This window comes from Petromyzon marinus, chromosome 27 (assembly GCF_048934315.1).
Source record: "Petromyzon marinus isolate PM22_M1 ecotype Great Lakes invasive population chromosome 27, UKy_Petmar_22M1.pri1.0, whole genome shotgun sequence".
NCBI lineage: Eukaryota > Metazoa > Chordata > Hyperoartia > Petromyzontiformes > Petromyzontidae > Petromyzon > Petromyzon marinus.
Genome location: NC_133693.1, coordinates 5,513,156 through 5,539,899, shown reverse-complemented (window position 1 = coordinate 5,539,899; position 26,744 = coordinate 5,513,156). Strand labels below are relative to the sequence as shown.

The 26,744-nt window shown below is 52.2% G+C and overlaps 1 protein-coding gene across 1 annotated transcript in view; it reads left to right on the top strand.

The window, feature by feature from the left end:
• LOC116946707 (microtubule-actin cross-linking factor 1, isoforms 1/2/3/4-like) overlaps positions 1-26,744 on the top strand; it is a 340,281-nt gene that overhangs the window by 215,050 nt on the left and 98,487 nt on the right. The window contains exon 65 of the mRNA XM_076069967.1: positions 32-1,581. Coding sequence (XP_075926082.1) covers positions 32-1,581 — 1,550 coding nt within the window. The remainder of the gene's footprint in view (positions 1-31; positions 1,582-26,744) is intronic.

Here is a 26,744-nt window from a genome sequence, read left to right as displayed (position 1 = left end):
TGATGATGGTGATCTTATTACCAATCCGCAGATAAGCACCTGGAGCTGGTGCAGGAGGCGCTGCAGTGCTCGCGGAAGTTCTCCGAGTCCCTCGAGGAGCTGACAACGTGGGTGACGGAGATGCGTGCCGAGCTGGCCCGGTTCCCCCCGGTGTCCATAGAGCACGGGTCCGTCCAGGCCCAGCTGGAGCGGCAGGAGGAGTTCCTGGGTCGCGTGACGGCCCGCGAGGGCTCCTTCCAGACGATCGTCGCGGACGGCGAGGTCGTGGCGCAGGTGCCTCTGGGCCCGTCAGGAGCGGAGGACGCGGCGTCGCTGGGTGGCCGGCTGGCCGAGCTGAAGGCGCGGTGGGAGGAACTGACGACGGAGGCGACGGCGAGGCGCAAGGCGATCCACAGGTGCGCCAAGAAGGTGCAGCGCTTCGAGGAGTTGAGGGAGGAGATCATCCGGCGCTTGACGGAGAGCGACGAGAGGCTGGGACAGGTGGGCGAGGTGACCCTGTCGCTCGAGGAACTGGAGTCGCGGCTGGCGCAGACACAGGGCCTCCGACAGGACGTCGAGAAGCTGCAGGGCCCCCTGGAGCTGCTCACGTCTGCCGGCAGGGACCTCGCCGAGAGCTGCCCGACCGACGCCGACTTCGTCGAGGGGCAGACGGCCGACATCGGCCGGCGCGTGGACTCCGCGTTGGGCGAGGTGCAGACTAAGCTCGAGGTGACGGAGGCCGTCACCAAGCGGCTCAAGAGGTTCACGCGCGGCATCCGAACCGTCCAGGAGAAGCTCGCCGAGTCCCGGCGGCTGCTGGAGATGCACCGGTCCCTGGGAGCGCAGGCCGCCTCAAACGGCGGCCACCTGGAGAAGATGAGGGCGTGCCGCGATGGCCTGCACACGGCGCTGACGAAGGAGGCCGAGGACCTGCGGGCGGTCGCCCGCGAACTCGCCGAGCTGGCGCCGGGCGACGCGGCCGGCGCCGCCGAGCTCGCTGGGCAGGCGGAGCGGCTCGCCGGCGAGCTGGCCAAGGCGGCCACGGCCGTGACGGAGAGCTGCGACGCCCTGGAGGAGAGGGCGCGGGGCCTCGGGCGCCTCCGCGGCGTCGCTCGCGACCTCTTCGCGCGCCTCTCCGACCTGTCGGAGGAGCTCGACTCGCAGGGCCCGCCGGGGAGGGCCCCCGACGCCCTCCGCTCGCAGCTCGCCGACATCGACCGCGCGGCGGCGGCCACCGACCAACTCGGCCGGGACATCGCCGACGCCGGGCTCGAGTGCCGTCGGCTGCTCGAGCAGGAGGAGGCGGAGGGGAAGGCGGGGAAGGCCGGGGAGCACCCGGGCGCCGGCGAGGCGGAGCAGAGCGTCGAGCTGCAGGGCATGCGCCGCGAGACGGAGGCGCTGCAGAGGCAGTGCGCCCGCCTCGGCGAGAGGGCGGCGGCACGCAAGGAGGAGGCGCGAACGGCGCTGGAGCGCGTGGAGGAGTTCTACCGGAGCCTACGCCAGGTCACGGGCCTCCTGGAGCGCGCTGAGGAGAAGGAGACCGCGCAGGGGCCCGTCGGGACGGAAATCGACCTCATCAATCAGCAGATGGCCGACTTCCAGGTGGGTCCCCGATTCTCGGTTGATTTGCAGGTGGCGCGCGGACAGCGAGGAGGGAATCGGGGGCGGGCAAATCGAGGGTGCGGATTGGATTGGAACGTGGCAGGAAAACGCTGCGGATGTGATTCCGAAGTTGACGTTGTTACGCGTGCGCCGCGTGTCCCTGTGGCGGACGGAAAAGTGCCGGGTAAACAACTTGGAAGTTGCGTCTAGAACGCGGCAGGAAATGTAAATGTTGTCTGGGAAGATGAAGGTGGTGATGGGTGAGGCCAGGGGCGGAGCCAGGGGGGGTGACAGGGGTGACATTCTGCGTATAAGTGTACGACACTCGGTCTGGCGGACTCCGTGCAACTGCATTGTCAGAGCGTGTCGCCAACCGATGGCGTCTAGTTCAACAGCCTGACTCTCTAAATCATTCTTGAAATTAAAATTTGTTGAATGTCACCCCGGCTTGAAATCCTGGCTCCGCCCCTGGGTGGGGCGCACGTGCATAATGGAGGGAGGGCAGATTGCCGAGACAGACATGGGAGTGGCACGCAGAGTGCGATTATCAAGGTGGTGGCGCTGATGAGACTGTAAGAGCGATCCTTGCAAGTCAGGCGTCAACTTGGCAAAAAAACTGCAGGACCTCGTAGCAGAAGGGAAGTGAAGGCAAGGTGAGATGGCGTCAGTGGTATTGGACATCATCACCTGTTGACCTTGACCCACTTCGCTAGATTTTAAAGAGGTAGGTTGTCGGTTTACAGATATTTTCCGAGCAGTTGTGCTACGACAGCGCAGAATACAAATGTGGTGGTTCAATATTCCTTAACTGTCTTTTACAACTGTTTATTGTTTAACCTGTTGGCAGTAAGTTTTTGCCACGGTTCGTGTAAATAATTTGCTGTTTTTATGCCCTTGTTAGTTTGTACATTATCACCCTGCAATGTCCAGTAACTGCCGCCACTGCTGACGGTCTGAGGCTGTGGCCTCTGGGTCTCAATGTAACTCTGTGAATCTCCGTATATCTGAATGGGTCTCTATCGAACTCTATATATCTCGATGCAACTCTGTAGATCTCAATGTAACTGCGTAAGCTGCAGAGTCTGGCAAACTTCCACCACTGCCGACGGTGTTGGGCCCTGGTCTTCCGTGTTGAAGATCTGCTTTAGCTCCATGGGTCTCACCGCCTGAGATAAAAAAAAATCTAGACTTTAAAACGCATTGCCTTTTGTGTTTAGTTTGTTGGCCTCCCCCCCCCCCCCCCCACCACCATGCACCTCCAATTATCACGGTTGGCTACGTACGGTGCAAAATAAGTTATACATACAGGGACTCCTCTGCTTACGAACGAGTTAGGTTCCAGAGGTCTGTTCGTAAGTCGATTTGTTCGTAAGTCCAACTTTACTCCTGTCGATTACAAACATGTTGTACGGCATGCACACTAAACACGGGGAATGGCTTTAAAAGTTGCATGATCTCCTGTAGATGTAGATGCCACTGGGTCTTCATCTTCTATAGATGTCACTGGTTCTTCATGTTCTGCATTAGTAGATGCCACTGGTTGTTCACATTCTGCAGGTGCAGATGCCACCACCGCCATGTATTGCGCGTAGACTTAACTTACGCCTCTCGGTCCGAATAGGCAACTGGACATACGGACAGGTTTGTTCGTATCTCTGAAAGTTCGTAAGTCGAATGTTCGCAAGTAGAGGAGTCCCTGTAGATAGTACAATTCTGAGTCTGTGTGGCTTGCAAAGACGTTAAGCAACAGCAGGAGGAGACGTCGCTCCACAACAGCGCACTCGATGAACGCCCTCTCTCTTTGTCCAACTCACGCCGGGGTCAATAGCCAAGTCAGCACATACGCTACTGCCACAGGATTCAACCTCGCGAGGTTACATTGCCACTGTGAGTCACTTGGCCCTGGCTAAGTCGGTTTGGCTGACATCTTATTTTTTGTTCACTTGGCAAAGGGCGCTCGCTCCGTGACCCGTTTGCATCCACAATTACGCTTTGGATTCGCCGAGTGCCAAAACAAAGATTTGCCGTACAGCGTTAACACACGTTTTGGGGCAAGCGCTGTTAGCGAGCACCTATGAAGGCTGGCATGGCACACGAGGGGATGGGTGACCAGCACCACAACCGGCCGCCTTTGTCTCCCTTGTGGCGATGTTTTATACCCATTCATCTAGTACCAATTTGAAGTTGAGTTGACCTAGGGGAGGCCCAAATACCGGTTCGGATATTAGACGCCGGTGTTGGCAGCGAGCGGGAATTGAACTCGGGTTCACCGGGGGTTCGTGGCACAACGTGCTAACCGCTCCGCCACCGCTCCCCAGTGGCGAAACACGCGCCGCTACCCACGCCGTGCCAACGGGAACCTTTGGTGCCAATCTCATTTTCCGCACGCGGTTGCACAGCAGGCTATACCGGTGCACTGCAATGTTTGGCTGGTGGAAAATTGAGTGGCTTTTAAGTTTGTGGGGTTTTTTATCATTTTTTCATTCGGCGTTCTAGCTCGCGTCTACTCTTCATGTGCAGCGGTCGGGCGATGCTCCCGAAAGTTTCCAATCGAGCGAAATAAAAATACAAAGCGCTGGAAAGTAAACCAGTGCTGCTGCTTTTCTTCGCTGATCAAAATCTCGAGGGCCCCCCCCCCTTCCACCACCACCAACCCCTTCCCGAGTGAGTTCGTGCGAGCCTCTGTCGGACGCTTGGCACGTGGCTGCCCGTGGCGACACTTTCCCGGCAAGGCGGGAGAACACACAGTGTCGCTGAATGGAACGCGGACTGTGTGTGTGTGACTGCGAGTACTGTGTGTGTGTGACTGTGGGGACTGTGTGTGTGTGACTGTGGGGACTGTGTGTGTGTGTGTGACTGTGGGGACTGTGTGTGTGTGACTACGAGGACTGTGTGTGTGTGACTGCGAGGACTGTGTGTGTGTGTGTGACTGTGGGGACTGTGTGTGTGACTGTGGTGACTATGTGTGTGTGACTGCGAGGACTGTGTGTGTGTGACTGCGAGGACTGTGTGTGTGACTGCGAGGACTGTGTGTGTGACTGTGGGGACTGTGTGTGTGTGTGACTGTGGGGGCTGTGTGTGTGTGTGACTGTGGGGACTGTGTGTGTGTGTGACTGTGGGGACTGTGTGTGTGACTGTGGGATCGCGGCGGGCACAGCTGCGACAGCGGTGTCTACGCCGGGCTCGGCCCAGTGGAGCAGATGGCGTTTTCATGTACTGCGCACACAACTTTTGTGTCAGCTCTCGTCGGTCACCTCGCTACCCCCCCATCCCTTAAAAACTCTTTCATTCTCCAAACAGCGCTCCGCCCCAAACCGCCCACCCACTGATCCACTCACCCATCCATCCACTCACTCACCCATCCATCCATCGACGCACCCACGCAATCATCCACACTTCCAACTATCCACCTATTCAACCACACTCACATGCATCCACCCATCCCTCCTCTCAACCATCTACCCAAGCACCCGTTAACCCACTCACCCATCCAGCTACTCAGCCAATTACACATCCCACCACTCACCCACACGCTTGCTCACACACCAAACCGACCAACCTACCGGCCTACAAACTCCCCACCCCGCACACTTTAGCACCCTCCCACGCACAATCACCACCGTGCCCAGGTTGGCGTCGCGAGCTTTGGCAGCGGCTGGGATTTGATGCGGCCCCGTTACCACCGTGAGAAAATCCGCACCGCAAAAAGAGCGGCGTCACGGTCCAGCTGACACCCGAGCCGTGCTCGCTGCTCGCATCTCTTTTTTTCTGCTTTTTCTGTCGTCTCATTGGCCACCACCTTGGTGGCTACATTATGCCGCGCGCTGCTCCTCGGCCGGGTTTGTTCGCGGAGTGTGTTAAGCGAGCGTCCGTTACGATCACCAAGCCGGGGGCGGTGTGGTGGTCACAGCTCGGCTCGCGGTTGCTAAGTTGCGATTTCAACTCGGGGGTCGAAAGCAATGCCACTTTCTGGGATACACCCATCCCCGCCATGAGAACGTGGAATTTCCACCGCTGGCTCGGCGGTAAACAGGACACGAGAATTGCCCCACATTTATTTGAGTAGGGACACGGTTTTGCATTGTTGCAAAAAGAACAATTAATTTGTAGTCCTTTCTCTTTCCGCTGTTGGATGAAGGTATCACCACACTGTTGGTCACTGCCAGGGGTCAGCAGCCTGCGGCTCAATAGCTGCATGCGGCAGCTCTTTAAAGGACTGCTTCGTGACCGTTATTTATCAAGGACCCACCGTCTCATGTTCACGTGCATTGCGATTCTTGAAATATTGAGAGTTTCTTTGATGGAATTTGACATTTTTAGAAAATGGCTCTTCTTGTTATTTTGGATGCCGACCCGTTGCCATGGGGGTTGTTTGGTCTATACATCGGTACGGGCGCCCAGACATCGCTTGCCAAGCATACCTTATTTTCCCATCCCCAAATTGGGGGGGGGGGGGCGAGTACGTTTTTGGATTGTATATATGCGAAATAGCCTCTAGTCGAGGTGCGAAGATGCATGGACTTGTCAACATCGTTTCGTAAGCTCACGATACAAACGGTCGAATCACGCGAGCAAAAAGAAAACAACGATGTTTTCTGTTCGTGTTTGTTGTTTTATGGCACGAGTTACATGTAACCCCGTCAGCCACTCGTGGTGGCAACATTAAACAGGCGTAGACGCGGCACAACGTAACCCAGCCCTACCGAACATCTGTGAAAAAGAGATTTATAGCTCAACGGATCCCTCCGGTATAAACCAATTTTCTGGTTCTGACAATGTTCACCGTTTAAAGAACTAGAGGGCGCTCACCGCAGTGAAGCGGCAGCTCAGATCTCTGTACACCAAGATCCGCCAGACAGCTTCGGGGAAAGAACTCCACTTCTCCGAGGCGTGTTTACCAATTTGTGAAAATTCCCCCCAAAAAACTCAATGTCAGATCTCGAATGGAATCATGCCCCCTGAGTCGCGACAATTCATAGAATTGCTGGCAGTTTGGGAGGCCAGGTGAATTATTACTTACACTGGCAGTGTGCACGTGTAGGCGATGCAGGCTTCGGAATGCGACATCACAGACGACGAACAACACTCCTCCTCCTCGGCAGTCCATTGACACGCCGTGCGGATCTGTGTCCACTACGGCCACTATTTTTGCTCGTTCCAAAAAACTGACCTTTGACCGTGACTACCTGACCCTTGTGGCCCAAGGGCTAGGCCATCTAATCCCCAAGGCCACACGCACACACGCACGCAGCCACGGAGGTCACGGAGAGTAGAATGTGCGTGTCTTTTTTTTTTACGCGTGTTTATGTGCGCGGTTACGCGTGCGTGTGCGTGTTGACTCATGTGTTGACTCACGTGTTTGCTAGGTGCTGGCCACCCACCCCCTCGTTTGCCGTGCCGGCCTTTATAGGTGCTAGTCGCTAACAGCACTTGTACCAGCAGTCTGTTAAGGCTACACGGGTGATCTTTGTTTACTATGCGTGCAGGGAGTGGTGGCGCAGTGGTTCACGCACTGCGCTTCGAACCTGGCGACTCGAGTTTAATCCCCGGCCATGGGACAGTGGACATCCGAACCAGTCCTTGGCTTCCCCTTAGGTTGACTCGGAATAAAATTAATACCTGCTGTCGTGTGTAAATCGTCACCCCTACGTGAAACAAATGCAGCCTGGGCACGGGTGTTGGTCACACCCACGCGTCCGTGCCCCGTGCAGGCGTTAACCATGTGCTCGCGAATAAAATACTTTCCCCAGCAGTCCCTGAGGCTACAACGGGTGACCTTTGTCTCTGTATACGTGTGTGTGTGTACGTGTGTGTATGGGGAGCGGTAGTGTACCGGTTAGCGCGCTGCGCTCCGAACCCGGCGACCCGAGTTCGATTCCCGCTCACGGCCAACACCAGTGACGATTATCAGAACCGGTCCTGGGCCTCCCCTAGGTCGACTTAGCCTAAAATTAGTACCTGGCGTGGTGTGTAAACATCGCCACTCGGGAAACAAAGGCGGCCGGGCGTGGTGTTGGCCATCCACCCCCCCCGTCATGTGCCGTGCCGGCCTTCATAGGTGCTCGCTAACAGCACTTGCCCCTACAGTCTGTTAAGGCTCTACTGGTGGCTCTTTGTCTTTGTCTGCGACACGTGAAAAGATTACACATCTTCCAGCGGAAGTTTATTTTTTTTAAAGTCCTGGCTCAGTCCCTGAGGTGTTTTGTTTATGGGGCAGCTGTGACCTTTGGGAAACTTTAAATATGCGACTCTTGTTTCGGGGAGAGGGGAGCAATTGTTTATGGTTCGGATCGTAATGGTAATAACACTCGGAATCAATATAATAATGATCACATGATTCGCTGTCGAGTGCCATCTCCCACTTTTTAAACTCAATAATTGTCTCTCCCCTTTTTAAAGCTTTCGTGACTGCAATGATTCATCTTCTTTGGTTCTTTCGGTAAAGTCACGTAGAATGAGAATAAAATAATAAATTGATAAAATAAAATAACACAATATTATCAATTTATTATTTTATTCTCATTCTACGTGACTTTACCGAAAGAACCAAAGAAGATGTCTCTCCCCTCTTGTCTCTGCGCTTGGGATGAGGGCCCAATGCCCCCAAAACATCAGCCCTGTTGCTGGAGAAGGAGCAGTGGTGCGGTGGGTTAGCGCAAAGTGTTGTAAGCCCAGCGGACCTGAGTTCGATTCCCGGCCGCGGCTAACGTCAGTGGCGAGTGATATCTGAAACGGTCCTGCCCCTCCTCCGCCTTCGCCAACGCCGGATTACGCAATGGTGGTGAAGTATGGTCATTCAGAAGCAATTAGACAAAAGTCTGTACATTCAATGTTCTTATTTGTGTGTGTTTGTATGAGGAGAGGCAGTGTTCACGGCGAGTGGTGGCTATGTGTTTTATTCCTGCTTGGAGTCTCGGAATCATTTTGGATTTGTTCATGATAATATGGCGCTGCTGTGGTGGCGAGATGTTAACTATCTCGCCAGGTGTGCAGGAGGTCGTGGGTTCGATTCCGACGCTGATGCGTGCTGCTGTATATTTGGAGTTTGCGTGTCTCTCTCCCCGTGGTCGCGTGGATTTTTCTCTGGGTCCTCCGGTTTTTCCTTCCACATTTAGAAACACGCGTTTAGAGTATTTGGCTGCAATACATTTCCACGTGATAAGCCACTTCGTTGAGCTATCATTTGTGATAGCCAGGTGAGGTCGCTCCTGAAAAAAAGAGCTATATCACTCAGTGGGCCTTATCCGGTAAAATAAAAAAATATATAGTTTAGTTTAATAGTCTAATAAGAGGATCCTGCCTTGCAGTCTTTGGTGGATTATTTTGTTGACTGAACTCCGAAATGTGTTTTGTTTCTTGTGGGAGGAAACTAGCGTACTGTACAAAGAGAACACTCATTATAGACAGGTGTACGAACTATTACAATTAGATAAAAACCACCCACATAGGTTGACACAGCCTTTAACAAAAAATATTTTTTTTATCATCTGGTACAGTAGATACACATGAACACTGGGGTGACGAAGGCGTTTGTTCGCCCATGCATCCGAGCGTTGTTCTGGGCCACACTGAAACCACGGATGTATGTGCATGTATGTTGAACTTCTTTCGCACCGTACGTAGCCAACCGTGCTAATCGGTGGTGTTGCCGTGGGGGGTGGGGACGGGTTCGATCGAGATTTAAAAGTGCATCTCGTGTGCCGCGCCGGCCTTAATAGGCGCTCGCTAACAACACCTGGCCCAGAAATGTGCGTGGCTCTAGGAGCGGCGGTGGGGGAGGGGGTAAGGAGTGTGCCGTGGTCAGCGATGAGATGCGATCGAGAAGGAAAGACTTCCAGTGGAGTTGCCTGGGCGGCTGGAGCGAAAGGAAAATAGTGCCTTGTCAGCAACTTTCAGCTGGGAAGCGTTGATGGAGCTGGGCCAGCTCCACACACATCAACACACAACAAACACAGAGAAGGCGCTTATGGAGGAGGCTCGTGAAGGACGCTGCTGCTGCTGCTACTGGGCAGTTGGAGGCAGTCGCCCTCCAGCAACAACGGAGGGCAGAGGAGCGACGCTCACAACAACGAGCGGAGCGCCGGGCGGCTGTAATGCAGCAAGTTGGCACGTTTTGGGGGGGGGGGGGATCTTTATCTTTGTACATGTGGTGCTGGCCAAACCCACACCCCCACGTGTGACGTGCCGGCCTTCATGGGTGCTACTCGCTAGCAGCAGCAGCAGCACTTGCCCCCCGACCCTCTGTTTGCAGGCTATACGGGACCGGGGATGTTCGTCGCCTTTGTGTCGGGGAGGTGAAGTGAGGTCAGCGCGTGCACCTCCTTTTGGCTTCCGTAAACAGCGATCTGGCCGACGGGATCCGTTGCCAAGCCCTCCCTGGCCCAGCCAGCCCGCCGGGGACATTCAGAAAGCACGCAGCAACGTACATGGATGGGGGCTTTTTTGTGTGTGTGTGTGTACACTCTTCCTCTCTCCGTCTCCGTCTCTCTCTCTCTCTCCCCCCGCTTGCCCGAGCGCCCGAGCCGTCATTTATATTAAAGTGGCGTTGCTTTCGACGTTGCTTGGAAACTGGAAGGAAGAAAAAAAAGGAGCCACGCGTAAAAATACGAGTAGTAATACTGTTCTTTTTTTAAATGGCCAGGCTACAATTCTGCACGTACATTTACAAGAACCTCTCACAGGCGTGGGTTTTTTTACTTTTACGCCTTTCTGAATGTGTTTGCGCGCGTGCGTTTGAGTGTACGGGTAGTGCGTGTGGGGGGAGCGGTGGTGTAGCGGTTAGCGCTACGCTGCGCTTCGAACCCGGCGAAACGAGTTCGATTCCGGCCAACACCGGTGACGATTATCTAAACCTGTACTGGGCCTCTCGTAGGTCGACTCAGCCTCAAACGAGTACCTGGTGCGGGGTGTAAAAACATCGCCGCTGGGGAGACAAAGGCGGTCGGGCGTGGTGTTTGGCCACCAACTCCCTCGTGTGCCGTACCGGCCTTCATAGGTGCTCGCTAACAACGCTTGCCCCATCAGTCTGTTACAGGCTATACGGGGGGTCTTTGTCTTTGTGCATCACGCCCACGGTCGACACAAGTGACGATTATCTGAATCGGTCATTGGGCCTCCCCTAGGTCGACTCAGCCGCAAATTAGGTGAACTGTGTAAACATCGCCACCGGGGAGACAAAGGCGGTGTGGCATCGTGTTAGCCACACCACCGGCCTTCAAAGGCGCTCGGGGGATCTTTGTATTTTGTGTGTGCCCCCTCCCGCCTCCCGCTCGGGAGCGGTGGTGTAGCGGTTCGCGCTCTGCGCTACGAACGCTGGCGACCCCAAACTCGATACCCGCTCACGATAAAATACCAGTGGCGAATCTATCTGACCTGGGACTCACGCTGGGTCGACTCAGCTTTGCATGTTGTACCTGCTGCGTTGTGAACACGCATCAGCACAGGGGAGAGACAAAGGCGGTCGGACTTGCCGCTGGCCACCCCCTCGTGTGCCATGCCAAACCTTCCTAGGTGCTCGCTAACAGCACCCGCCCCAAACAGTCCGTGGAAGGCTATACGGGGAACCTTTGTCTTTATCTTTGTGTGAGCGCGTGTGCATTATTAACGTGCACGCACGAGCGCACTGTCGGTGTGCGTACGCGGGTCCCGTGTGTTTGCCTCTGTGGCTGAATGCTGCTGCGCGCTTGTAAACAAATTTAAATCAACCGGAGCGGCGTCAGTGAATAATTAAGAACTCTTCCGGTTTGCATTCACGGCGACGGACCCGTTATCGTTTAGGTCAGGGTGCACCAAGGATTTCGAGAGGATGCTGCCACTAGGAGCCACGAAAAAGAACCGGACTTGGAAGGGGGTGGAGCCAGAAAGCGCCCGGTAAAACGTGGGACATTGGGCTGACGTTTGGCCAACTTTGGTGCAATGGTTCCAGAGTTTGCACGTTTATTGGGCAGGTGCAGTATTGTTGCTGCGGTTCAGCCAGTCATCGACACTGGCTGTTGTGATGACAATTATTCCCGATCTTTGCCCAGGGACATCTCACAGCTTAGGAAACGATGAGCCTCATGGAAAGAAATGGTCAGTCCCAAGAATCTCTGAGAGGAGGATCTTGCATTTTGAATGTGTAGTAATTTCCGTTAATGATTGACGTGTTGGAGGAAACCCAAATATCTGGAGAAAATCCTACGGGCATACGTGTACACAACCCTTCCAGGTGTCATGGTGTCAAGGATCCATTCGCTGTACGTATTACCATAACCAGTTGGTTTGGAAATGTAACAAATCTTTGCGATCCACCAATCCCTGCCTCCAACGCACTGGGTCGTAGGTACGCGATTGTGCGTGTGCGACTGTCTTGCGAGCAGTGGCGCAGTGGTTCGTGCACTACGCTGCTACGATCCATGCGAGCTGGCGTTGGATTCCCATCCACGGACAACGTCCGTCCTTCTGTCGCCGCAGCCTCAAAAAAACAGTCGTGCCTCGTGGGGTGCGTAAAACGTCGGTGCTGGGGAGACGGCGGCTGCCGTGCTTGATGCTGGGCACACTTACCACTCGTGTGTGGTGGCGGTCTATATAGGTGCTTCACGAACAATTATTTTTTGCCCAAACTGTCCGCTGGGCCAAACGGCAAGGGATCTTTGGGCGTGTGCTCGCGTGCGTGCGTGCGTGCGCCTGTAGCTTACGTACGGACGCAGGGGTAAAAGTTTCGGCTGCCAAATTCCGTTTCCGTGGGTTGCCACGGAGAGAGAGAATTTCTACTTCCCTCGGCTGGCAGTGTTGGGAGCCTCCGCCCGCTGCCATTGCACGCAATTCCATGGCACGTTGGTTATTACGTAAATCCATTCTTCATGGCGCTCTATTGATTTATCCCCCACCCCACGGGGCAGTAATGTAATATGAAAAAACTTCGCTGAATAGCGGCCTTTCATTGACAACCGCTTTCTCCCCCCCCTCTCCCACCCCTCAAATGAAAGTTCCGCGCTCGACAGCCCTTGGGATGATTTGGATTTAAATCAAGAGATGTTTACGGGGTTTATTTTTATAGAAGTTTTTTTTTTTACAGTTTGGAATACGTGGGCGGGGGGGAGGAGGGAAGACGCTCCTGCCAAGGTCATGGCAAAACGAGACGGCCGCCAACCCGCCGTCACTACGGCAGCACAATCAGCAGACGTATTGATTCGTTTATTTTACTTTGCTGTGCTTGCTCGCCCAGGAACGATACGGGCTTGGCCCCGTGCGCAAAGGCGAAACACGCAAATTGGCGAGGAGAATTCCGTCTCTTGAGAGTAAAAAAAACATCACACTTGTGTTGCGGTCGACACGTTGTGATTGACTTATTTTAGTATAATTTTATGGTATTCCTACATACGTGACTTTACCGACAAAATCCAATGAGTAACATCACGTCTCTTGACTGTCGTGCGGCGAACATCGCCCCATGGAGAGGTAGTTCTGTGGCATCCACTTCTATGAACAATCGGGATAGAATTGGGGGGCGAGGACAATAACATGAAGAAACCACACATATAGTTGCTTGCCGATCACTGTCGCTGTTTGTTGGAAAACGTGGCCGTGTCCTGAAAGCGTCACGTGCAAATGCAGCCCTCGCTCTCGGCGTAATGTCACTACAAGATGAGAGAACAGATTTAAATGGGCGGTGGTGGCTATGCTGCTGCACGTGGCCTGTAATTTAAGCACTGCGGGGGTTGGTGGATCACGGCACACACGTTGTGAAACTTCCTTTCCACTGGCATCGAGGAGGTGCCCGTATCCTGGGCCGTACCTGTATGAAACTAAATATGTATATACATTTTTTTTTTTTACCAGGTAAGGTCCACTGAGCTATGTAGCTCTTTTTCAGAAGCGACCAGGCCACAAATGATAGCCCAACGAAGCGGCTTATCATGTGCACATTTACAGCAGCCAAACATTCGAAACGCACTTTGGTTCCAAATGTGGAGTTAAAAACCGGAGGAACCGAATAAAAATCCACGCGACCATGGGGAGAGAGGACATGCAAACTCCAAATATACAGCAGGCATCAGGGTCAGGATCGAACCCATGACCTCCTGTATACCAGGTGAGGTGGTGTGACGAGATGGAGTGTTTCCCCCTCACACGCGTGTTTTTTTTATTAGGGTGCTCCGGTTTTCTCCCACACGTGAACACTCATTAATTGTCCGATAACACCTCCATATACAGGGAGCGTCACATTTTTTTGACACTTATATAGAAGTATTGTTTTCATGGAAAAAGAACGGATAATACACTGTAACATGATCACAAATGAAATGTTAATAGCTTAAAAAATTCAAAGAGTCTATCTCCACTTGTTCAAGATCGTTGTCAACACGTGGCCTGGAATCTTCTCCAGGTGATCTCCAAAGCCCGGAGGCGGCAGCACATGTCACGTGGTGTTGTTGCAAATTCTCAGAAGTGTTTAAAAAACAATTGAAGCACCCTGTATATATAGGGGGTTGCAGAGCTTGGGGGGGGGGAGGGGAGAGGGTGGGGGGCAATCTGGTGGCAGCTCACCGCCCGGCTGCTCATGCTTTTCCTGCTCATCTGCGGTTCCTTCCTGCACTCCTGAGCCGTCCTGTCTCTACGACAGCGAGCGGATGCTGGGCGGCGGCGCGTTACAAGTTTACATTATTATTTTCATATTATTACAGTATTGTTAAACACTTCCAGCAGTCTCTGGTTGGGATGTGGTGTCTAGGCAGCCTTGGCTGACTGCAAACGGAACATGTGCCTTTTCCACTGGGCCGGGGCTTTTGCCGTATTTGGTGTGTGGAACTTTTGGAAAGGAAGGCTCAATTTTTTTTCTCCTCTCTTCTTTCATCTCGTAGCGTGCCACTTAGCAACACATTGGCAAAACAATTATTTAGCGCACATGAAGTTCGTGATCAGGGTGCCGTGGGTCATTAACATCCTCCTTGCCAGCTGTGTTCCATGTTGCACATGTGCAGTTGTTTTTTTATTGCTACTGTGTGCGTATGAATGTGGAATGCGTGTGGATTGCAGTGATTGCAAATGTTCCGCTTACAAAATATTTTTTGGATAATTTATTTTGTAGATGTAATCAAGGCAGAAAAATTCCCTCCCAAGCAGAACCCTGCTGAAAAAGAATTGAGACTGCCTGCGATTATTCCCACAAATTTAGACCTGGCCCTCAGGCCTACCAGACTTTTGCCATAAATCAAAATGAAATCTAATTAACAGCTTTTATCTAGTGTTTTAATACCTACATTGCATGTCCTGGGCAGCCCAACATTAATTTGAAGCTTAGTTAATACAAACTTCTTTCAAATTCAGGTCAAATTTGTCATTATGGCACTCTGGTTATGTCAATGGGATGTCACTTCCAGGCGTTTTATTGCAACAACAATGCAGTGTTGCCATTAAAGTGTTCGGGCTATCACGCCTGACCGGAGACTTTAAAGTTTTGTTTTTATCTTACTAACCAAAGCTTTCAACTCGTGTCAGTCAGCCCGGAACACACATTGAAGAAGCATGTTTACAAGATTCTACGAAAAAAAGAAACTGGTTAATTCTCTTGGGCAAATAAATAAATAAATGCGTTACATTGTTGGGATGCTAGAGGGCACCGGGTCACCCTCTTGACGTGGCAGTTAAAGATCCAAGTTTCTTAATCCCACCCAGCAGCATAAACGGGCAGACCACAGTCGACTTGCAGATTTGGTATGGTGGGGGTAATGTGTGGGGTGCATCCACCTCAGAATATTTATTTATCCTGGAAGAATCCGATGAGCTTTGAAGCTCTTTTTCACAGATGTCCAGTCGGGGTGGGTCAGAAAGTTACAACAACAAACAGTACAAAAACCGATAGGAGTGCAAAGTATGGGAAAGGTAAGTAAGTCACTCGAAATAAATACGTAAACAAATAAAGTGTATAAGTACAAATGGCAAGACGTCGGACCAGCGTGAAAGAGTAGGCCAAAATACCCTCGAGCGCTCCCGCTAGTGGGCGCCACGGAGGCTAGGAGATGTTAACTACCTCGCTTGGTATACAGGAGGTTGTGGGTTCGATCCCAACCCTGATGCCTGCTGCATATTTGGAGTTTGCGTGTCTCTCTCTCTCCCCGTGGTCGCGTGGATTTTTCTCCGGCTCCTCCGGTTTTCCCCCTCCGCATTTAGAATCAACGTGCGTTTAGAGTTTGGCTTCGATACATGTCCACATGGTGATAAGCTACTTCGTTGAGCTATCAGTTGTGATGACCAGGTCGCTTTTGCAAAAAATAACTATATAGCTCAGTGGGCCTTACCTGCTAATATAAGTTAAAAAAAACAGTTTAATGGTTGTAACCGTTTTTAGTGGAGGCCGTAACGCCAGCAGTGGCTTGAACGGGAAATTATAGGTCCGCACCTTTACCTCGAGCGTTAAAGTAACATGATTTAAAGCGATGGTGGTGCAATGCGGCTGACATTCGAGCAATAGGACTCTCCCTGCAATTTCATCTCCGTTCTCCAGGGCATTATAACGTGAGGTTAGATTTTTTTTTTTGATCATCAGACGAGTTTCGACATTCTTCATTTTTTTTTGCTCCCTATTCTACGGATTGCTAGAGATCTTAAGTTACGGACGGCGTCGGGGGTGTGGGTGGTGGAGAGTGGAGGGGGAGTTTGTTCCAACTTCCAACTGCAAACCCGACCCAACCCAATCAACATCGCCCAAATCATCTCCTCTTCCTGTCCGGACCCCCCCCCCGCCCCCCAGAAGCCCTGAGCGGGACTAGGCTGCAGAGCCCCCCCCCCCGCCCCCCCCCTGTGTTCTCCGTGAGCAGCTCATCCGTTAACAATTCGTCGTTGTTTGATGATTAATGCGCCCTGAGAGTGAATTTGTCTGGGGGGGGGGGTGTTTTTGTTGTTGTTCGTTAAACATTTCTATTGATTTATTTTGTCCTTCTTGATTCACAGAAGAGAGCTGCATTTCGTCCCAAATCCCCAACTGACCCGTCCGTTAGACGTTGATTGCTCTGCCATAATTTGAACCAGGTAGCGCACGGGACACCGGATACCGCGATTAAAATGTTTTTTTTAGTTAAACAAAGGACCAAAAAACATTTGAATGAAAATGGGGTGGGCGAGGGGGCTTTTAACGACCACTGTTCTTTGATTAATTCACTCACCCTTTTGTTATGCCATGGTACAAAAATGTTACTGTGGGAGTCTTAGAGTGGGGAGTTGGTGGTAAGCTGAATTACTCGCAAAGTAGCAAAATGACGTGCCACCTTCATCATCAGCCCTGCCTTATTAATAAAAAAGTGCAATAGTCTGATGTTTCAGTCAATGGCCCTTCTGCAGAGCATAGCGGTGATAGCCAGTGCAGTTTGGCTTATAGCTGGAGAGCACAGTGTGATGCTTTGATGAATCCCTTTTTAGTTTTAGCTCATCGTCATCAGCCATGATTAATTGATAGCTGAGGGCTGCCACAAGTAATATACATATCCACCTGGCAGCATAAATGGGTAGACCACAGAGCCAAACAATTTACAGGCCACGTGCGGTGGTTTAAAGCGTGGGCACTCCCAGCTCTTCCAACACGTTTTGGCCAGCGTGCAAGTGTAGGGCACATACAAACACCGTCTAGAGGAGCTCTTTAGAGCGCCCCCCAGCGGAGTTCCTTCCCCCCACCAGCAGCGGCAAGCGCGAGAGACATTGGAGGGCTGCAGCCTCACGCGTTGCGTCCGCCAGGGCAGTGTTCGGTGCGTTGCGAGTCTGTGTGAGTGGAGGAGATAGCGAGGGGTGTGGGGGGTGTTTTTCACGCGGAATGATGATGGCAAGAGTCCTCACCGGTGAGGCTGGCACGTTCTGTGCGCAGGCACACGTGTGCGCGTGTGAATATCCGCAACGCGTGATTTTTTTTATTCAATTCAGCATCTCCCCCAAGAGTTGCCACCTTCCGAGGTGCAAAACAAATAAAATCGCGCACGCACACAAAGTCGATCACTCATCCCACACCCCGCACACCTCTTCCTTCCACCCCCCCCCCCACCTACCTCTTCCTACGTCGTCCAACTTCTGCTTCCTACGTCGCACACGTATCTCCTTAAAGTCGCCCGTCACTTGCTGCGTTAACCACCCCACCTCTTGCTGCATCTCGCACCTCTACGTCATTCTCTCCAGGCTATACAAGGGGGTGTTTTTGTTTTATTTGTTTTCCTCTGCATTTGTGCACTTTGTGACGTGCTTCACGCAAATGCTTCTCAAATCCCAACGAAACGAAGGTTCGGGTTCCTGGCCGTGTGCATCATTATTAATTTGCTACCTGAATCCGCCCTCCATCATCATCATCATCGCCATTATTTATTATTCATACCGCGCCTCCCGTTGCAGTACGTGTCGGGGCACCAGCACACATCGGGCATCAGAGGTTATTACTCAGTAAGGCAGTGATTGCAAACTTTCCATGCACCTCTTCATTAACCGGTACCTGGATATGGCCCTTGCACATTACCATCACCTTCATCATCATCATCGTTATTTGGTATCTGCACCTGGCACGGATGCCCGCCCAAGATGCTTGCGGTTGTTTAGTTGCATCCGCCAGCCCCGTATGCTGACGACCCGCGTTGCCTGCAACCCATTTCTACGCTCGCTCAATTTTTTTATCACGAGAAAAATATGTAGGTGCCGTCCCCCCCCCCTCCCCCCCTTCTGCCGTGGTATTTGAATTCGCTCATAGCAGGAAATTCACCGAGGCAGGCATGGCAAATTGCCGCGTTAGGCAATGGGCTATCTGGAACTGAATGGCAATTGTACCCCGCGCAATAGCTCACTCAGTTTTCCGCGCAGGGAGAAGAGTTTCTCTAAATGGGAGTTGACTGCAGAACGAATAGTCGCCCAGGGTTTATTTTTTGTTTGTCAAATCTATGTTCACGTTCTTTTCTCGTTGTTATCATTATTGTCAATGTTCAATTCTGTTATCGAGCGAGTGCGGTGATAGGTTCGTGGTCGTCTGTATTTGCAAGCAAAGATGACAGCGAGTCTCTGTGTGTGTGTATTTAACGTCTCATATTTTAAATGGTCCTGTATGCATGCGTTGGTGTATGCGTACGCCCGTTACGTAGACTCGAAGTGTACCTAGCCTGGCACAAGCGATGTATAGTGATGTCGCTGCCATTTTGTGACGGATGCCGCTTTTTGTTGTTGCATTTCGTGCAGTTATTTGTCTTACGTTTTAAAATGCACCACGGGGCACGGCATGCCATTACTCCCTTTAGTTATTTCCCGCATTTTTTCTTAATCAGATCTCTCGCAGAGCAGTGCCCACAGAAGTGAACATCGCAGAGCTACATCTGAAGTCCAATCACGTGACCTCTGTTCGACACATCAGGGGTGGCAGCCTTTTTCTTCCCACCCAGCATAATGAGAGTCATTTTCGTCGCTCGAGTCAAACCGATAACTGTTTTTTTTTCTTGGAGCTGGAATTTATCCAAGTGAAGTGCAAAAACAAATTCATTGGTGACCAGGCAACTCACTGCACGCGAGAACTAGATTTTATCACTGGAATCGAACCTAGGATCTCAGCGGCGTGGGCTCAGCGCTGTGATCCCTCAACCATCTGGCCACTTCTCAATGCCACATTTTTGTAAAAAACAAAAAAACTCAGTCACAAGGTCCGTGCGTGCGTGCATGCGTTAGTCCGCTTGCGACTCGGGAGGGTTGACGTGAGGGCAGCGCTTGGCTTAGAAACTGCGCGCCGACTTTTGAGGCGCCGTACCTTACGGGTGGAGGGGGCGGAGGTTTTTTTTTTCGTTTTTTTTGGTGGTAAATGAAATTAGAAACGGCTGAGGAAATTAGATTCGCGTTTGCACGAGCGCGACGCGAATATTAGATCAGTCTGCGCCGCTCAGACAGCCTGAGGTTCGCGTTGGCGCTGGGACTCGCGCGCACGCGTACGTTTGCACCCGATTAGCCGCGTACGATGCGAAAGAAGTTCAACGTTGTACATACGTACGCCTCCATATGTAGCCCTGTAGAGATGCTCCCCCGCCCCCACACACACACCCCATGGCTATTCGATTCATCGATACGATCACAGGTCGCGATTCTATCCGAGAAACGATTATTATTTTTTGTTCCTATCTTGGTGAGCGCAGCGGCTGTTGTCGGCAGCAGAACCGATCGGCGTCCGAGGCACGTGGACAGCTCTCTGTACGTGTCCTGCTGGGTGAGGTGCCTCGCCATGCTGTGCCCAATCAACCCCAGATACCTTGGGTCGTAGTGCACTGCGAAGCACGGCGGAGAACTGTATTCATCTGTAACTACAAGTGCTGTCAGCGAGCACCTATTAAGGCCGGCATGGCCGCGCGAGGAAGCGGCGTGACGTGCCACTGTTTTCGTGGCGTTGATGTTTTTGCACGTAGCACCGATTGCGCGTTTAAAGGCCGAGTCGACCTAGAGGAGGCCCACGACAGCGTCTGACATCACTTTGCCGCACATGTTAGCCCACGCACTCGCACGCACGCACGGGGCGCACACGCACACGCAAACACACACGCGTACGATACCAGGATGTCGTGGGATTTATCAACCCCGGCAGAAATATTAATGAATGCCGTCTCGACTTCTTACCACGGGACGTGTGAGCCAAACGGATTCCGACCGCGGCGATGAGCAAGCGTCGACGTGGAAACGCTTCCTGCGTTTCGTCCGCGTCAGCCTTTAGCCGGAGAGTAGTGGAAAGAGGGCATCAATCTACGCAGCACTGATCCAGCATCGGAGAGAGGATGCCGGGGCTTGACCCAAGATGGACCAGCCCGATATATATTACGACGCGATCTCGACAGCAGGGCTGGAAAAAGGAAGTGACCGGGCTGGGGAGGGGGCGGACAGTTGTCCCTTTGTGTGTGGGTGTCTGTGTGTACGCGTGTGTGTGTGTCTGTGTGTACGTGCGTGTGTGTGTGGGGAGCGGTAGTGTAGCGGTTAGCGCGCTGCGCTACGAACCCGGCGACCCGAGTTCCCTTCCCGATCACGGCCAACACCAGTGACGATTATCTGAACCGGTTCTGGCGCTCCCCTAGGTCAACTCGGCCTCAAATTAGTACCTGGTGCGGTGTCTAAAAGGATCGCTACTGGGGAGACAAAGGCGGTCGGGCGTGGTGTTGGCCACTGACCCCCTCGTGTTCCATGCCAGCTTTCATAGGTGCTCGCTAACAGCACTTGACCCAATAGTCTGAGCAGATTATACGGGGGATCTTTGTCTTTGTTTGTCCTTAGAGCAGGAGTGTAGCAATTAGCGCACTGCGCTATGAACCCGGCGACCCGAGTTTCATTCCTGCTCCCTGCCGACGCCAGTGACAATTATCTGAACCAATCCTGGGTCTCCCCCCCCTAGGTCGACTCAGCCTCAAATGAGTACCTGGTGCGATGTGTAAACATCACCACTGGGGAGACAAAGGCGGCCGGGCGTGGAGCTGGCCACCCACCCTTTTCGAGTGCAGTGCCGGCCTTCATAGGTGCTGCTCGCTAACAGCACTTTCCCCAAGTCTGTTAAAAAGGCTATACGGGGGATCTTTGTCTTTTTTTGTGGTGACCAGTGCCCTCTGTTGTGGCAAGTTTCAGGGGGCTTTTGGTTGACTCATGCCGGTCCATTTTACGCGTAACTTTACGCCAAAGAGACGGTTTAAAAAAAAAACACGGACACGGTGTGTGGGGCTTTCTTCGCTGTCTCCATTGCAGGGGTGCGAATCGGAAATTCGAATCCCCGGGGTGAGCTAATGAGGGTGAGGTGGGTAAAAGGGAGAGAGGGCATGTTTTGATGCAAATTGTTACACGTGTTTTTTTTGTATATATAACTATATAAAGGGCCCGACTTGCAAATAACAAAAAGTGATCAAAAAGCCACCGGGAAAAGAGATGAAATCGAGCGCTTTCGATTGGCAAATGTTGCCATGATCTATCAAGGACGATGATAAATTTCGAGTTGCGTCGCTAAAACGAGGGTAGTTGAACACGTAGGCGGCTTTCGCGACCAATATCATCCATAATAGTGTTTTTTTTGGGTTAGATCGTGTAAATATAGAAATGTGTCGTTAAAACCTGCCACCACCCGACACAGCCAACTCGTAAGGGTTGTCACGTGAACAGAACGTGGCCAATTCGTCACTAGTACAGCACTGGTGTATTGTGTAGTGTGTAGTGTAGTGTATAGTGTAGTGTATAGTGTAGTGTTTAGTGTAGTGTATAGTAGTGCACAGTGTAGTGTATAGTGTAGTGTATAGTCTAGTATGTAGTGTACAGTGTAGTGTATAGTATAGTGTATAGTGTAGTATATAGTGTACAGTGTAGTGTATAGTGTAGTGCACAGTGTAGTGTATAGTAGTGTAGTGTATAGTGTAGTGTATAGTGTAGTGTATAGTCTAGTGTATAGTGTAGTGTATAGTGTAGTGTATAGTGTAGTATACTAGTACAGCACTAGTGTATAGTGTAGTGTATAGTGTAGTGTATAGTGCAGTATACTAGTACAGCACACCGGTTGTGTGTTGGAGAGCCAAGCCACAACATTTACAATCTGAGTACGACGTTTCGCCAGTAATTACAACCAGCTTCATCAGGCGACAGCCAGACTTGTGGAGAAGACCACCTGTGGTGGCCACGCTTCTGCGCTATTGGGCAAGGGTACTTGCTCCTGCGCAAGAGTACTCTGGTCAACGCAACACCCGCAGTGCATAATCGTGGCATTCCTCAGTTACAATTGGGCCCGAGAGTGTCCATAATCATTGATTTCTCATGGGTCACATTTAGTACGGATACAGCCACTGCTGGATGAGTGTGATTTGCACTTCACAGACGCACATGAAGCTGCGAGGCTAGAAGGCTGGCCGCAAGAGACGAGACCTCCACAATTAGAAAAGGGACCACGCCAACGCAGGAGCGCTGAATTTTGCAACCAATTTTAAATCGCGGGTTACTAAACCACGGGCTGAGGTCCACCCCGTGCTGTGACGGTCTTCGGGGGTTATTCGATTATACTTCATCATGCTGGTTCACGGCGGGCAGCGTAGAGTTTAGATATTAATTGAGGCTTTCTTGAATAAACAAGAAAACGCTGCACTTTGTCGAAGGTTGAAAGCGTTCACACTCAAATGAGAATTTGATGGTACTCATCTCATGTCTATAGCTCTGAGCCAGTGGTAGAAGCTCGACATTTCTACGGCAGGGGCAAGGATAGCTATCGAACAACCACCGTTTAAGTTCCCACAAAGTGTTAGACATTTGATCGACCCCAGAGAGCTGAGGGGCTAAATTGGCTCATGTCAACCCCGTAACTACCTTGCGCACACCGTCAGCTCCGACACATTTATACGAGCAAAGTGAATATGTCGTAATATTTGTTTCATGAGATCATTGGATGGCACTCTGGCCAGACAATGAACCAGTAAGTAGTTGCTAATTCTCTCCCCCACCCCCCCATCTTTCCCCCACAACCTCCTTTTCGCTACGCGCGGGGCATAGGGTGGAGTGGTGGGGCTGCGGTTTTGCTTTCCACGCACACATGCACGAGGAAGAATCGGGAAAAGATTTGCTCATTCGGGTCACGGTCTGCGCCGAAGCGGGCCTCATTGTCCTCGGTGCACGAGAGCTGCCCCCTCCCCCCACCCCGGGATTCTGTTGCATCCCTCACTCGCAGCCTACAAAGGGGAGAACAAAACACAAGTTCTTTCCCCAACTTACTATCAGCTCCTCTTTATTTTCTCTTACCAGGTGAGGCCCCACTGAGCTCTGCAGCTCTGTTTCGGAAGCGGCTCCGGCTGTCGCAAATGATAGCTCAACAAAGTGGCTTACCGTCGCGTGGAAATGTATAGCAGCCGACGACTCTTAAACGCATATTGCTGATTCTGAGTGTGGAGGGGAAAACCGCAAAAAAATCCACACCGTCACGGGGAGAACGTGCAAACTTCAAATATACAGCAGGTGTCAGGGTCGGGGTCGAACCCACGCGCGGACCTACTGTATACCAGGCGAGGTAGTCAACATTTTGCCACCGTGTTGTTTTCATTCGTCACTGCAAAGGGGCAGGAGAGCACAGAAAAGAAAGCGCCCCATCCACCGCACAAAAACAACAACAAAAACACACAAACAAAGATTCGTTCTTCGGACATGCAGTGATGCCTTTCTTCGTGTTGACGTTCTTTGTAATCACGCTCCAGTGATTGTGTTTGCCGTTTGTGTTTGCTCAACCTCGTGGCGAGCCATTGTATGAGGGCGAGTGCCAGAGTGGGGGCACCTCGTGGTTCGTGCGGGTGGTTTTCCCGCCGGCTAATTTCCTTGCTTAAGCCGCAACCAAATCGTGAAACTCGGGCGCGCGGGACATACGACCCTGGCACAGGATCAAGCAAGGCCTGGGGCGGGTTTAATCAGTTTCCTCCTTTTTTGCGTCAGTCAGTACACAAGTCTCATTTATTGCATGCGATGTCAGTCAGGCACAGCTTGGGTTCTACAATGGGGGGGCGGGGGGGAATAAAAATATAACTACCTGGCGAACTTCCGAACTGCGCTGGGCTGGCTCGGCGTGGCACTGGCGCGGCTCAGGTTTGTGCAGTGGAAAAAAAAATAACCAACCAAGTACGGTTGTGAGATTGCGAGGACATTTTTCCCTGCTCTTCGTTTCGCCCTTAAAGTCCCATTGCAGCCCGATAAAAGAGAATGCGAGATTTCGACATCGTCAACTGTTATTACCGCCAGCCATTAGCTTACGCGGCGTGTGCGAATGATTACGTTTTTCCTCTCGTCATTATTTATGTATTCCTCTTGTCGGATTAGAGAGCGTATGATTTGCACTTCACAGACGCGCACGAAGCTGCCAGGCTATAAGGCTGGCCGCAAGAGACGAGACTTCCAGAATTAGAAAAGCGACCACACAAACGCAGGAGCGCTACATTTTACAACCAATTTTAAATCGCAGGTTGCTCATCCACGGGCTCCAGGAGGCATGCAACGCGCAAAGCAGCCAGCGGGGCGTACAGAAGGGCGCTAATGATGATGGTACAGCAAAATAATAGTAATAACACACACGCGCGCTTTGCTTGAATTGAGCAAGGTGATAGCGATTTGGCAAGAGAGATATTTTTCTTTCATGGGGGGCGGGGCGAGGTGGAGGAATTCCAAAGTGAACAGCCCGGGGAAAAGGATGATGATGATGAATGTTGCGTCCTGTAATTTTGGTGGTCGAACTCGGTTGAAAGGTGAGAGGGGTGGGAGTCGTCGAGCGTGGTAGGTTTCTTAATTCATGATTGACGCGCGTGTGCCGAGGTGTGAAGCTGCTTTAGGGACACCCCCCAGCGTTGGAGCAACAGGGAAACGGCTGAATGGCCAATGGCCAGAGACTTTTTTTTACTTTTAAACAACTTTTATTGCCGCCAGCAGCAACAGCACTGGAGGCGATTTCGATATGAAATACACAAAATCACCAGCAACACAAATAATCGCTATAAATCCACGCGCTGTGGCGCTAAATGCAGCGCGCACAACACGAAAGAAAAGTCACGTGGTGGTGGTGGTCATCGCGCACGCCACGGTGACGAGCGAGCACTTCAGAAGGTGAATATGAGGGTGCCGTCCACGTTAGTACAGAGGGCTTTTCTGGCTCCCCAGCATTCGAAGAAGACACGCACATCACCGACACGTGTGTGGTACATGGCGTGCTCCAGCCGGAGTTGCGCCTTAAGAGGGCCCCTGAACATTGGAAGCACAGAGCAGCCATCATTGTCACCTTGCAGCATCTTTTTCCTCGTTCTGTACACCGCCATCTTCGCCTGCGATGGCCAGAGAGAGCGGCCAGAGTGACTCGGCAGGGTTATAGATGGCGCATTAATATCGCTTCGTAACACCACGATTACTCTCATCGTAGCGTGAGAGGATCTTGGTTGTGCGGGACTCCGTATGCGTGTTGTATGTGTCATGACAGTAGAGTCAAGATACGGTGTGAGTGATCTAGTGGCCACGGGAGGCAATGACAGGGGAGTCAGCCTGCAGTACGAGTAGACTGGTGGCCACGGGAGGCAATGACAGGGGAGTCAGTCTGCAGTATGAGTAGACTGGTGACCACGGCAGGTAATGACAGGGGAGTCAGCCTGCAGTACGAATGGACTGGTGGCCACGGCAGGTAATGACAGGGGAGTCAGCCTGCAGTACGAATGGACTGGTGGCTACAGTAGGTAATGACAGGGGAGTCAGTCTGCAGAACGAGTAGACTGGTGGCTATGGAATTGATCGAGAATAGGAGCGTGGCCAGGTGACGGAAGAGGGCGATAGAGTCTGGCGGTAGAGCGAGCGGTCTAGAACCAGCGAGAAGGTTCGGGAATGGGGGCGTGGCCTCGGACCGTATATAAGGGGGGGATGCGCGGGAGACTCGGGGCTGTTGCAGTGGGGGTCTCCGCCTGTTCGAGTGCGAGCACGTGGCTCCTTAAATGAAGAAACCATCTCAAGACGAGTGCGTCCAAGTCGTCCTTACGCATGTAATGGCATCTCGTGACCCACCTCGCAGCCACTAGAGGCCGCTACATTAACCACAGTTATCAAAACGAGAGATACGGCTGTTGAATCGAAGCGCGAAGATGGATCGCGACAACTCGTTGAATCTCAAGCCCGGTGAATTATTGCACCTCTTGTCGGGGTTGGGGGAGGGGAGGGCATCGATAACCCCACACCGCTTCGTGTCAAAGCCAATACACCATCCGAACTGTGTGTCTGTGTGTGTGTGGGGAGCGGTGGTGTAGCGGTAAGCGCTACGCTGCGCTATGAACCCGGCGACCCGAGTTTCATTCCCGCTCGCGGCCAACACCAGTGGTGACGATTATCTGAAGCGGTCCTGGCCCTCCCCTATGCCGACTCAGCCTCAAATGAGTACCTCGTGCGGCGTGTAAACATCGCCACTGGGGAGACAAAGGCGGCCGGGCGTGGTTGCTGGCCACCCACCCCCTCGTGTGTCGTGCCGGCCTTCATAGGTTATGCTTGCTAACAACACTTGCCCCAACATTATGTTAAGGCTATACGGGGGATATTTGTGTGTCAAAGTCAGGAATAGCCGTCCCGGAGATAGACTCACCCCCGGCCAACGTACCGTGGAATGTGCACAACTGGCACAGATGAGCAGGAGATCGCACGTGGGTTACGTTATTTGTTCACGTTGAATGCAATCTGTG